Source organism: Capra hircus, chromosome 26 (genome assembly GCF_001704415.2).
Source record: "Capra hircus breed San Clemente chromosome 26, ASM170441v1, whole genome shotgun sequence".
Classification (NCBI taxonomy): Eukaryota; Metazoa; Chordata; class Mammalia; order Artiodactyla; family Bovidae; genus Capra; species Capra hircus.
Genome location: NC_030833.1, coordinates 37,716,714 through 37,729,586, shown reverse-complemented (window position 1 = coordinate 37,729,586; position 12,873 = coordinate 37,716,714). Strand labels below are relative to the sequence as shown.

General features: G+C 39.2%; 1 protein-coding gene across 7 annotated transcripts in view; it reads right to left on the bottom strand.

Moving 5' to 3' along the window:
- Positions 1-12,873, bottom strand: part of CPEB3 (cytoplasmic polyadenylation element binding protein 3) — a 202,761-nt gene that overhangs the window by 77,236 nt on the left and 112,652 nt on the right. For all 7 annotated transcript variants that reach the window (XM_018041465.1, XM_018041460.1, XM_018041463.1 and 4 more), the window contains 2 exons: positions 2,271-2,438; positions 450-539 (listed from right to left, as the gene is read on the bottom strand). In XM_018041465.1, coding sequence (XP_017896954.1) covers positions 450-539; positions 2,271-2,438 — 258 coding nt within the window. The remainder of the gene's footprint in view (positions 1-449; positions 540-2,270; positions 2,439-12,873) is intronic.

Genomic DNA, 12,873 nt, shown 5'->3' with positions numbered 1-12,873 from the left:
CATCACCAGGCTAAGTCACTTAAGATACAGTCATGGATAAAGGTAATTTCATAAAATGTCATTCTTCTTCTGTCACTAGCTGTTCCAAGTTTGGGGTTTTATAAGATCTATAAAACTACAGGGCTAGGGCTACAAATAAAATTTTATTCAAAATAATCTTTTCCATTGTTGACAATCCTCAAACCCTAGATCTTTTCTTTCAATTAATGAAAAGTTAGCCAAGGCTCCTTCACAGCAGACTCACCGGATCTCATTGCCAATAAAAGTAGATGCTATGAAACAATCAGTATGCTCCTGGGGGAACAGTCTCCAAAACAATCAACATTAAAATGATTTCTTAATGGGGGGGAAAGTCAAAAGCTATTTCCAGAGTTAAAATGCTGCATTTTATTGAACTGTCATGCTAGTTCTCCAACCGGCGAACAGTGCAGACATTTTAAGCACATTACCTTTAGGAGGAAAATACGACTTGCTTTCAGCTTTGTGAGGCCAGTCTACGACAAGAGGTCCAAACCTGCGAAAGCTGGCAGTGATCTCATCTACAAAACAAAGAAGGAATGTTAGCAGAAGAGAAAAAATACTGCAGACAGAATAGCATCAAAGATATCTTTTTATTTTAAAATGTTTTTTTGAGAGCTGTTTTCTAGAGCATTCTTTACAGAAGTCAAATTTATTAAGTGAAATAACACTGTTAGAGGGGTACATTTGGTTATCTGCTATCAACCATGCAGAATGTGTTTCAAACTATAATTTACTTCCCTTCACTTTCAATAAGCCTAATATAAAGAATCTGGAAGAAAAAATATCTGACATTAGCGAAGGTGACTACTCTGTCAAGGAAAAAGGAGGCTGTAAAAATAGGAATGTTCTCCGTTTTTAGAAAAAAAAAAAAGGCAAAATACACAAAATATTTGAAATACATTTCTACTTATGTGAAGTAATCTCTGAGATTATTAATCTCAGATTATTAATATCAGATTATTATTGTTAATATAAGATTCTTTTAGAAATAGATACTATTCTTTTGGTGAGGAGCAGGGACAATAAGTGACTTAAGGATAAGAAAAAACTAAAAGCCAATGGCCTCTTTCTCTTACACATATCTACCACACATCCTATAAAGAAAATGTTTCAAAAGGTATAGCTTAACGGACTTATCTTTACCTTCTGACTTTTGATTCAAAGCAGAAGGTTATAACTGAGCTCCTGATCAGGTTTAAGTTGCCACTCTCTCAGTACAGGGAAGCCTGGTGTGCAACAGGCCACGGGGTCGCAATGAGTCAGACAGGACTGAGCGACTAAACCACAGCCATGATCAAAACCATTGTCTTAAAGAAAAATCCAAGGGGTTTTCCATTAACAGGCATCTCTACAGATGAGATTAACACTAGTAAAAGAATAGTTTAGAGAAAAATGAGCCTTCAGCTGTGTACAACGTCAAAGCAGTAAACCTAAAGTAAAACCATTTCTCTCATGAAAAAAAGAAAATCATGGTAAATTAAGAAAAATATTATAGCTTGAATAACGCTGGCAAAACAATTCTGTTTTACCAATATTTTTATAGCAGATCCAAAGCCTACTAGAACTAGAGTTGTTTTCTTCCCTTGAGTTAACTCTGTCACAATTCTATTTCATTCTTCTAGTCAACAAATATTTACTGACAACCTACTATGTGTTGACCAGCTTTAGGCACTAGTGAAACTCACTTTTGGATTGCTAGTATCTCAAACGTATTATTAAGAAATATTCTAATTAGCCTCAATTCTTTCAAAGGCAAAAGGGGTTATTTCATTAACAGGTATCTACATTAAATTATGAAATGGTATGGTGTGATGGATAGGAACAAAGTTCTGGAATCAGTTGGATTTTGATTCCAATTGCACCACTATCTCTCTGATCCTTCATTTCCTCATCTACAAAAGGGAGTTGGCAGGAGATGACTTAGAGGAGAGCTGTGGAGTTTAAATGAGATAATATGAAGCACATAGCACACAAGGGGCTTACTGGAAGAGTTTTGTAATTAGTTCTCATTATCATTTAAAAATGTGACCCAAAATTAGTAACGAGGAAATGAGAAGCTGTTTGGAGACTGCCATGTCTGAAGAGCACACCAGAGGTGCAAAACTTCTTTCTTTTCCATCTATTGAGCATCCTCATCTCCTGACACTAAGACATGAAAGTCTTAAAGCCGTCTTCGAGAGGACAGGTAGGGTCAGATCACACAAGTAATAACCCTGGCCTTTATTAAGCCATTAGTGAGGGCATGGTACCTTCATCGATATCAGGAGGAAGGCCTCCAACAAACACCTTTCTAGAGTAGCGCTCTACTCGCTCCCCATTCTGACAGCGAGTGGGAGAACTTAAGCCAGATGACAAAGACTGATCGCCGTGACTGTCGTCCAGGAAGGCATCTTCAAAGGGAAAGAGAGAAGATCGACCTGAAACAAATGCGGGAGTTTCTATGGTTAAAAGTGGTTTCCTGGACAGCACATGTTTTATTAGGAGCCAAAGTACAGAGTGAAGCATTCCCAAAAACACATCTTAAACTGTGATTAATTTTTTAAGTATTTATTTATGTGGCTGTGCTGGGCATGCAGGTTCTTTGATCCTTAGTTGTGGCACATGGAATCTGGTTCCCTAACCAGGGATCGAACCCAGGCCCCCTGCATTGGGAGTGCAGAGTCTTAGCCACTGGACCGCCAGGGAAGTCCCATAAACAGTGATTTTTTTCAGTAGAATAAGCAACTGCAGATTACCATGTCTAGACAAGTTTATAGCATCAATTTTTAAAACAAAACTTTTTTATTTTGTATTGAGGTATGGCCGCTTAACAATGTAGTGATAAGCTCCGGGTGAACAACAAAGGGATTCAGCCACACTTATACGTGTATCCCTTCTCGCCCACACCCCTCCTCCCATCTAGGCTGCTACGTAACACTGACCACAGTTCCATGTATAGCATCATTGTTTGTGTAAAGGTAGCACAGCACAGAAGTGACTGGACTGATAGTAAGCAAGAAGCATAAAAAACCACAGCTGTTTTTTGCTGCTAAAATATATCACTACATTTTACTCATACAGCCCCTATCTCTGCTGCTAAGAGTATTCAGTGATTACTTTTCCTTTCCCCAGGCATTTCTTAAAGGGAAGAATAAAATAAATCTTTATTCACAGATTTTGATGGCGCTTCATGGTAACCTCAGAGGTTCAGTTCTAAAGACTGGCCCTGATAGGTGGGGGAATATTAAACTGATGACGGAAGCTGATAATTTCTCTGAGAGCAGGACTAAAAATGATCAATTTGTCCCTGCCACTCCAGGCTACTCCCATTTGGAAATGAACGTCTACAATAATAAAAGGTGGGGCAAGTCAATCAAAACATATAAATTAAGATGCGGATATATAGATGTAGGTGTGGTTGTGACTAATCCAAGCTGTATTTTATGTCATTCAAAAAAATAACGTCCATTGTTAACTCTATAGTCTGAGAAGCAAAGGCCCCTAACCCTCTGCACATGACTATAAGGAAGATGCCAGAAGTTAAAATCTGTTAATAAATACAACACAATAGTGCCATTTGGCATTACAAAATAAAATTTAAGTTTAAAAACAATTTTTTTTTTCTGTTTGAGTCAGTGAGTTCCTGGTAAAACTTTCTATTAGGTTTTACCCTAAAAATGAATTATCTTGAACTTTCTAACTTTTGAAAAAGAGAAAACTCCCCTCTAAAATAAATTCATAAGCTTTTCAAAAAAAAGATACTGTCTTTCTCATTTAGTCTCTCCACTCTATATTTCCCTGAGACCTAGGTTTTGCATCACTAAAGCCAACTCTCTAAACAGAATATAAATAGCCTTAGAAAAATACTGAACATTTATTTCTTTTATAAAAAAAAGGTACTAATATAACTGTTTATTTTATGAACAACCCAGGTGGTGTAAGAAAGGCACTGTTTTGATGTTGAGAGTTAATAAATAAAAGGACCAAAGAATTTTTTGTTCCACTCTTCCCAGCTTAGCTACAAAGAAACAGAACAAAATTTGTCACTTCATGTCACCTAGCTTTTTTAGCCTGGCAAGGGCAAACAAGAGACAGTAAATTCTCATCCCCTGATGTCTGTTTTGTTCAGTGGGAGTAAAAGAACTAGATCTGCAACAACTGTAGGCAAAACAAGCTTCCCAAAGACATCCAGTGATGTTCGCCCATGGCCGTGGGTTTGCTTTTCATGTCATCCACACTCAGTGAACTATGTCCCTACCGTGACAAGCGTACATCCAAACCAGCATTCCCACCTTTGTTCCTATCACCAGCTCCTACACTCAACAGTAGTAACATGAGATGCTCAGAAAACAAAATCTGGTGGAGGAGAGGTTGGGAGAACTAAATAATATTGGAAAATACTATACATGTTATGCCCTTCCCAGAGATTCACAAGCCATATTAGAATACAAAGATTGGGGAAAGTTCTGTAGTAAAATAACTTAATCTAGTATTACCTGAATTTAAGATAAAGGAAATCTTAACATACTATGTAACTCAGTGGAAAACACTTGTAGAATTATCCACATTTGGAGAACATTAAACAAATAAGAGCTATTTGGTAGTCCCTGCCCAAGAAATCAAGTCTGGGGAGAGAGAAAAGCAAGCAAAAAGCAAGCACTTAATTTATCAAATGCGTGCATGCATACGCGCTCAGTCGTATCCGATTCCTTGGACCCCATGGACAGAGCCAGGCTCCTCTGTCCATGGGATTTCCCAGGCGAAAATACTGGAGTGAGTTGCCATTTCCTCCTCCAGGAGATCTTCCTGACCGAAGGAACGAACCCAAGTTTCATGCACTGGCAGGCTGATTCTTTACCACTGAGCCACCTGGAAGCCCAATTATCAAGTAGAGACAGAAATACTAAGAGAAGACTTTACCAAATGACACAAGGGCACAATTTACTGCTCTATGGAAAATGGTAGAGGCGGGGCGTTCAGGGAGCTTCAGAATGACTTCACAGGAGGGCAATTCTGAGCAGAATCTTGTGGGAGTTATAGTTTCAAACATGAAGAATAAGAATCCATAGAGAAAGAACTTTCAAAATAGCTCGTATCTTTCCTGCAAGCCTGCTTCTCTAGCATTCTTACAATCTCAATGAAAATAACTATTATTCGCACTCAATTCAATCATGAAATCTAGGAGTCAATCCTGACATCCCTTTCTTTCATATTCCATATCTAATCCATCTCTCACTAAGTCCTACCAACTCATGCTACAAAATAATTCTTCATTCAGTTCTCTCTACCTTCAGCCCTAACACCCTGGTCCATACTGCCATCATCTCTCCCATGAACTAACAGTCTCAAGAGTCTATACAATAACTTGCTCAGTCTGCTAATTCCTACCTTGTACTCCACAATGCTTTCTCTACAAAACAGCCAAAGTCACCATTTTCAAATATTAATCTGAACATGACCACACTCTTTGTCACATCCTTAAAACCCCTCACCCCTAATTTGGGGATAAAGTACAAAAACATCTCTGTAAACTGTAAGGCCTCTGCCTAACCTTCCTACGTTGAGTTGTTGCCCTGGTGGCTCAGTGGGTAAAGCGTCTGCCTACAATGTGGGAGTCTCGGGTTCGATTCCTGGGTCAGGAAGATCCCCTGGAGAAGGAAATGGCAACCCACTCCAGTACTCTTGCCTGGAAAATCCCATGGACTGAGAAGCCTGGTAGGCTACAGTCCATGGGGTCGCAAAGAGTCGGCTACGACTGAGCAACTTTCCCTTGGCCTCTCCCTCTGGTTCACTAACCTCCAATGACACAGGCCTCCTTAGGTATTTCTGTTATTCCTCCCTGCCTCAGGCCTTAAGGAAAAGGTGTTCCCCTACCCAAAACAAACACCCTCCTCTCAACTCCCCAGTTTTCTAATTAAGTCCTATTGATTCTTCAGGTCTAGGCTAAAAAGTCAGTGAAATTCAATTGGAACACTCCTGACCTTCTAGATTAGAATAGATGCCCTTTTCCATCCATTCACAGCACTTTTTCCTTTTTTTTTTTTCCCTAGTTACCATTATGCTATCATATGGGTTTTAACTTGGTATCTCATTCCCCAACCCCATGAAACTGTAAGCTCTGTTAGGACAAGGACCAATTTAATCTCGTTCACCACTATATTTTCACGTCCTAATAAAGGCACACAAAGTAGGTATTCAGTAAGTGTTAACAGTGAGGCAGCAGACAAGAAAGGAAAATACCATGTGCAAATAAGTAAATGTTGGAACACAATAGACGGGTTTGAGGATCCTTCTGGGATCCTGTTCCCAGAAGGCTGAGATCTCTTGCTTCTGATTGTTCAAGCATTACATATTACACTCCACATTTTCCGAATTTGCTATTTCATTCTAATACTAGCTTTTCTTTAAAAACAAAAAAACGTACTCACTCCCTAGAGACTGATACTCCCATCTAATCCATCTTCCTCCTGTCACAACCTGACTATGTTCTTCCCTCTACCCCAAATCCAACAACAGCTACCATCACTCCATTAATAACGTACACCCAGGGAGAGGACGGATGGGGTGCAATTCTGAAGAAAGCTGTGACTTGTCCACCTGGGAGATGAGGAAGTCTTGAACCAGAGCAGATATTCAAGATATTCTGGAACAAAGAGAGGTTTCTTTCTGTGTAGCCAACATAACCACAGCTTCCCCAGAGTATTCTGGCAAAAATAAATAAATTAAAAGCAAGAATTAACTACAAAAATTTGACCTGTTTTAAAAATTGGTTGTGGGTACTTAAGAAACTTTCCAAGGTTTTGAAAGTAAATTTCTGTCTTCGCAGATAGAGTATCATAGACTTCAGGAAAGAATTTGCCCCTGGAAATGAAACTGCTAAGAATTCACACATATATGATGTTTCTCTAACTGTAGGTAAGACCTAAGAATAAACTCAGTCCCCAGATCTACTTAATCTGAATCAAAGAGGTCAAACTTGAAAATCTGCACTTTTAACAAATTTCCCCAGTGACTCCTATGCTCCAATTTAAGAAGCACTGAAAACCAGATGACCTGTCTGTAGCAAACAGCCACTAAGAGAGACATTGTGTGCAGTGTATGAAGCCTTGGGAAACTTGCAAGTTCAATCAAGTTAAGAAAAGTATCTTCAGGAATGGAACATAAAATCTATAATCTAGTCCACCTTACTGTAACGTGACTGCCTCAAGTCCTCTCAGATCAGAACAGTCAGTCTGCAGGAAGCATTTAAAAGACAGAAGGGTAGATTAAGAATCCGTTGCATCTCCCAGCGCAAACCAAAAGGAGAGAGGAGGATTTTATCATACTGCTGGGATGACTCTGTGGGACATCTGTGGCTGATCTGATCTTTCCAGATCCTAAAAACAATTTTTTTCCCTGTGCTCCGATTATAAGCTCCTGAAGGACTGTTCTATTAATTATTTAATTATTATGAAAAGGTGACTTGAACTACTAGATAAATAACCAGCCATTGAAGTTTCATTTCTGTTACATCCATCTCCATGATAAGTTGAAACACTGGCATTCTAGTCTGTCCAGGCATTCATCTGGTTGGCATAAATCTTTCCTCCACGACAGACAGTCCCTGGGAAGACTGGTATAATTTTAGTTTCTGGACACATGCTACTAGAAACTGAAACTTCAGAGGCTGTACCCAAATTGTGTCCCATGAGAGGTCCCGCTTCACTAACACTAGTAGCTCTCTGACATGTTTCTTTTCTTTAATAAAAGCATTTCCCAAGAGCAAAACGTTTTAAGTAAGTCACATTACTTACCAAAACTTATACTCTTACGTACCTAGCATAGAAATCTGCTTTAGAATCTCATCCTCTCACATAAAATATTCATACTCAATAAGTCAGCAAAAGCAGGAGGAATACTTCTTAATTGTTGCACTTTTGGCTCTCTCTTCCACCAATGGTCTGGTTTTCTGATATCTATTTTCAGTTAAGAAGCAGAATGGTAGCCCACTGGCCGTGCTGTGCTGCCAAAGCTGCTCGGACCTCCCCTCTGAGCTCCCACATCTCTGCTGTCAATCCAGCAGCTCCAGGGCAATCTTCACCCAATATTCCCACTCCAAACCCGATCCTTTTCCTCTTAGTTTTGGAAAGAACTCAGAAAAGAATTACTCTGGGGACGTTTTAGTAAATGGCTTATGAGACATTTCTCCCTTAGGCGGAGGAAAAAAAAAAAGCTGCCTATAAGTCAAGACAGTCAAGTTTCAGCCTCTGTGACCCTGGATAAAACATTTCACTTATCTGAGTTTTGTTTACTTAATGAGAGATTTGAACTAGATGAAAACGTTTTCACATCTCTAAGGGTAGCAGCATTCCTTTGATTACACAAAAATCTTACATAAAACCCTAATACTAGAATACAAATAGATAAAAATACATCTTACTTGATATTACTATGTGGTTATGTCTTAAGCATCACAACCTTAATGTATTTATAAACGAACTCAACCTCTGCCTGAAGCCTATTCTTGCTCAGTCCTATCTCGATATGTGGCATTACACTTCACTCAAGTGTTCAAGCTAGAACTTAAACACCATTTTTGAGTCTTCCTTCTTATTTGCTCTCCATATTCAATTCCTCGGTCTAACGCCATTAGAGAGGGCTGAGTCTGTCCCCAGAACATACATTCCAATTGTTCACTTCTTCCAACTCCATTGCATTACCCTATCTTAAAACATCATCTTCTCTTGCCTAGACTATTACCATCATTTTGAACTAGACAACCCATTTCTCCTCTCACTCCACTCCAAACAAAAGCCAGAGTGCTCTTTTAAAACATAAATCTGATCACTTGACCCTGCTTTAAAACATTCATAGGCTTCCTCTTATATCTGGATCAAATTCAAAATCCTTACCAGGAGCTAAAGCCCAGTGAGATCAGATTTCCTTTCTTCCTCCAACCTCATATTAATACACCCGCCTTCTCGCCTACCAAGCTCAGCCATTCTGGGCTCTATTTATTGATACTTCCTCAAAGACACAAACTCCTTTCCTGCCTCAAGCTCCTCTCCCCTTCACCACTACCCTTTTTCAATACTTTATTAAAAAATAATTCACTTATTATACAATTCATCCTTTTAACCCATTAGCAGTCACTCCCCATTTTCCTGGAACCCTCTCAGCCCTCGGCAACCACTAGTCTAGTTTCTGTCTCAACAGATTTGCTTATTCTGGACATTTCATAAAAGGGAACCATCCAATATGTGGTCTTTTGTAATTGCCTTCTTTCACCTTAGCATAATGTTTTCAAGGTTTATCAATGCTATAAACATTTATCAGTACTACACTTCAAGCCTCTTAAAACAGTTGTATTTTGATGTCTGGAATTTCCTTTAAAATATTCTAAAGGAAAAAAGGAAGGAGAATATAAGAAACAAGATAAGCAAAAATGTTGATAATCATTGAAGCTAAGTGATGAATACATAGTTCATTAAACAATTCTATTTTTGTGTATGTGGAAATTTCCAAAATAAAATATTTATTTAAAGAATCCGTTCTAATGAGGTGGATGAAACTGGAGCCAATTATACAGAGTGAAGTAAGCCAGAAAGAAAAACACCAATACAGTATACTAACACATATATATGGAATTTAGAAAGATGGTAATGATAACCCTGTATGCAAGACAGCAAAAGAGACACAGACGTATAGAACAGACCTATGGACTCTGTGGGAGAGGGAGAGGGTGGGATGACTTGGGAGAATGGCATTGAAACATGTACACTATCATGTAAGAAATGAATCGCCAGTCTAGGTTCGATACAGGATACAGGATGCTTGGGGCTGGTGCACTGGGATGACCCAGAGAGATGATATGGGGAGAGAGGTGGGAGGGGGGTTCAGGATTGGGAACTCATGTACACCCGTGGCGGATTCATGTCAATGTATGGCAAAACCAATACAGTATTGTAAAGTAAAATAAAAACAAACAAATAAATAAATAAAAAATAAAGATAAATAAATCTTTCCAGACTTTCCATTTTGTCTTTCCAGCCCTAGGGTTTGAGTTTAAACATCTCTCAGAGCAAATCATCCTCCCTTAAAGGATACTTCCATTCTTCCTTCCTGCTGCTGCTAAGTCACTTCAGTTGTGTCCGACTCTGTGCGACCCCACAGACGGCAGCCCACGAGGCTCCCCCGTCCCTGGGATTCTCCAGGCAAGAACACTGGAGTGGGCTGCCATTTCCTTCTCCAATGCGTGAAAGTGAAGTCGCTCAGTTGTGTCCGACCCTCAGAGACCCCATGGACTGCAGCCTTCCAGGCTCCTCCGTCCATGGGATTTTCCAGGCAAGAGTACTGGAGTGGGGTGCCACTGCCTTCTCTGTTCTTCCTTCCTAGTACTCAACAAAACTTTTGAGTATAAAAATATTTGTTTGAATATAAAAATGTATCATCTCTCTCTCCTTCACTAGAGTGAACACTCAGAAGAGAGACAGCTAGGGTCTAGCACACCATCTGACCCACAGTGGGCACACAAACATTTAATGAAATTAAGGTAGACAGCCCAGAACCCCTCCTTCATAATCAATGTAGGTTCCTTCCAGACCAACTTCTTTGCAAAAGAGAAAAAATAGTGATCTTATTCCACTCACCATCTCCTGTGCTCATATTTTCCTATTACTATAAGCAGTAATACTTCAGATACCAGAGCTATGAACAGTAAGATATTTCTTCAGCTGTCCATGTTTCACTCTGGAACCATCCATTCCTCTAGACAAGAAAGCTCGCACAACCCGGTCTGAATTAGCAGAATATCATGTTTGTACCATGGTCTCACTGATACAGCGGACCTCTCCTCCCTTGGTCAGGCTTTTGGCAGAAAGACAACACCAAATTCATACACAAGTTTGTTTTATTGGATTCTTAGAACCTTTGTTATTGACTAAGTCATCTATTAATTTCAATAGATTTTTATGGATTAAATATACACAGAACTACATTTTACAATAGTAACACCAATCCACAGTAAATCCAATAGTAAAGTAACTCCAATCATTCTTTCCATTTGCTCATTCACATTACTTAAAAAGACCTTTCATATTTTCCTTGTTGCTCTTTAACTAAGAAATTCTGTTAAACATCAAGAGCACTGGCATAGCCAACATCTCTGCATATGGACAAAAGTCTCCCAGAGACCATAAAAACTCGTATGAGATGAAAACACAACATATATTTTAATCAAGTGTGCTGTAAAATGTGTAGGCAAATATCACTTATAACACCAGCGATTAGGCTAGTTTCTAACAGGGGCTGCAGCTGTATGGGAAAACATATATAAAAGCTTGTGAAAGTCAGAACACTATGGAAGAAAAATGTTAAGATTCTTTGCTGTCATTCTGATTCCACAAGGGAAATCAACATTTGTCTACTGGAACACATCTTTAAAATAAAAGTGGGAATCAATGGGAAATACAATTGAATGTTTAAAGTCTTTATATACAACTGGAGCTTCCCCAGTGGCTCAGACAGTAAAGAATTCGCCTGCAATGCAGGAAACCTGGGTTAGATCCCTGGGTCAGGAAGATCACCAGGAGAAGTAAATGGCTACCCACTCTGGTATTCTTGCCTAGAGTAGTCCATGGACAGAGGAGCCTGGCAGGTTATAGTCCATGGGGTACAATCAATAGCCATTTTCAAATCCTATTCTTTCACACCTAACTGTTCTTTCCAACTGCTACTGCTTCAACTGTACTACTGAAGGCACTTGATTTGCCAAAGTCTACCCTCCAATACCTGATGCCCCATCTGAGCTGTCAACCAATGTCCAAATTCTCTCCTGTCTTCATTACTTGTATCATGAAACCCTGCTCCTAAAGCCTGACAGTATCTGTGTCAAAAACCATTCATCAGGGTAGCATAGATCATCTCACTGCCAAGTTCTCCTCTCCAGCTGGCCCCCACTGCATACACTCACAGGCACACGCTCCAAGCATCTGGCCGTGCCAGTCTCACCTCAGAGCTTCCTTTTAAGGTGAATCAGATACCTGGAGTGCTTCACTTCCTATTCCTTTTCCATCATCCAAAGAGTTCCTGAAATTCCACCCGTTCCAGGAAGCCTTTCCAGGTTTTATCAGAAAAGATGGAAGGTTTCACCAGCCTAAATTTTGCTGATAGATCTTGAAACTGTCACAGATAATTCCCTCTGCCCTCTATTCCTAAAATGTTTACCAACATGTATGCAAAACATAGAATATAAGTTACAGCCAACACACATCAGCAAGTTCACTTTTTATGTTTTTAGGGGAAAGCCTAAATTTTGTTTACAGGAAATAAATCAAGCATTAATACAATCCTTGACCATACAAATAAACAAGTGTGAGGAAATTGGCCAGATCATCATATTTATACCATGTAATGTTGGTCCAGATGAGTGTATTTCAGAAAACGAGAGTAAATATGAGATATACCTGCCCCATCCTGTATGACTACGTTACCACATTTTTAAAAGATGACAGTTCTTCTTTTTCTGTTTTGGGAACAGAAGACTAAATAAAAGCAGGGATCGAAAAATTAACCGGCTGTTCTTTTCTCATTACAGAAAGTCAACACTCAAGTATTTCAGTGACCTGTCATGCTCTTTCTCTGTCACGCACATGTATGTGTGTGTATGTGCAGACACACACACACATTTCTGTCATTATCTTCTTCATCTACAACTATCAAACTGCAGACTTCTACAGAGCAGTAACCAAGTCATTCTAGGCAGTGTTTAGCTTAGCACTTGATGGAAAGATATCATGGCTTCTGAAAACGATTAAGTCAAACCTTACAAATAAAGATGGGGAAGGTAACACAGAACTAGGAAGAGTAATTATTTTCTCAGCAGTTTAGAAATTA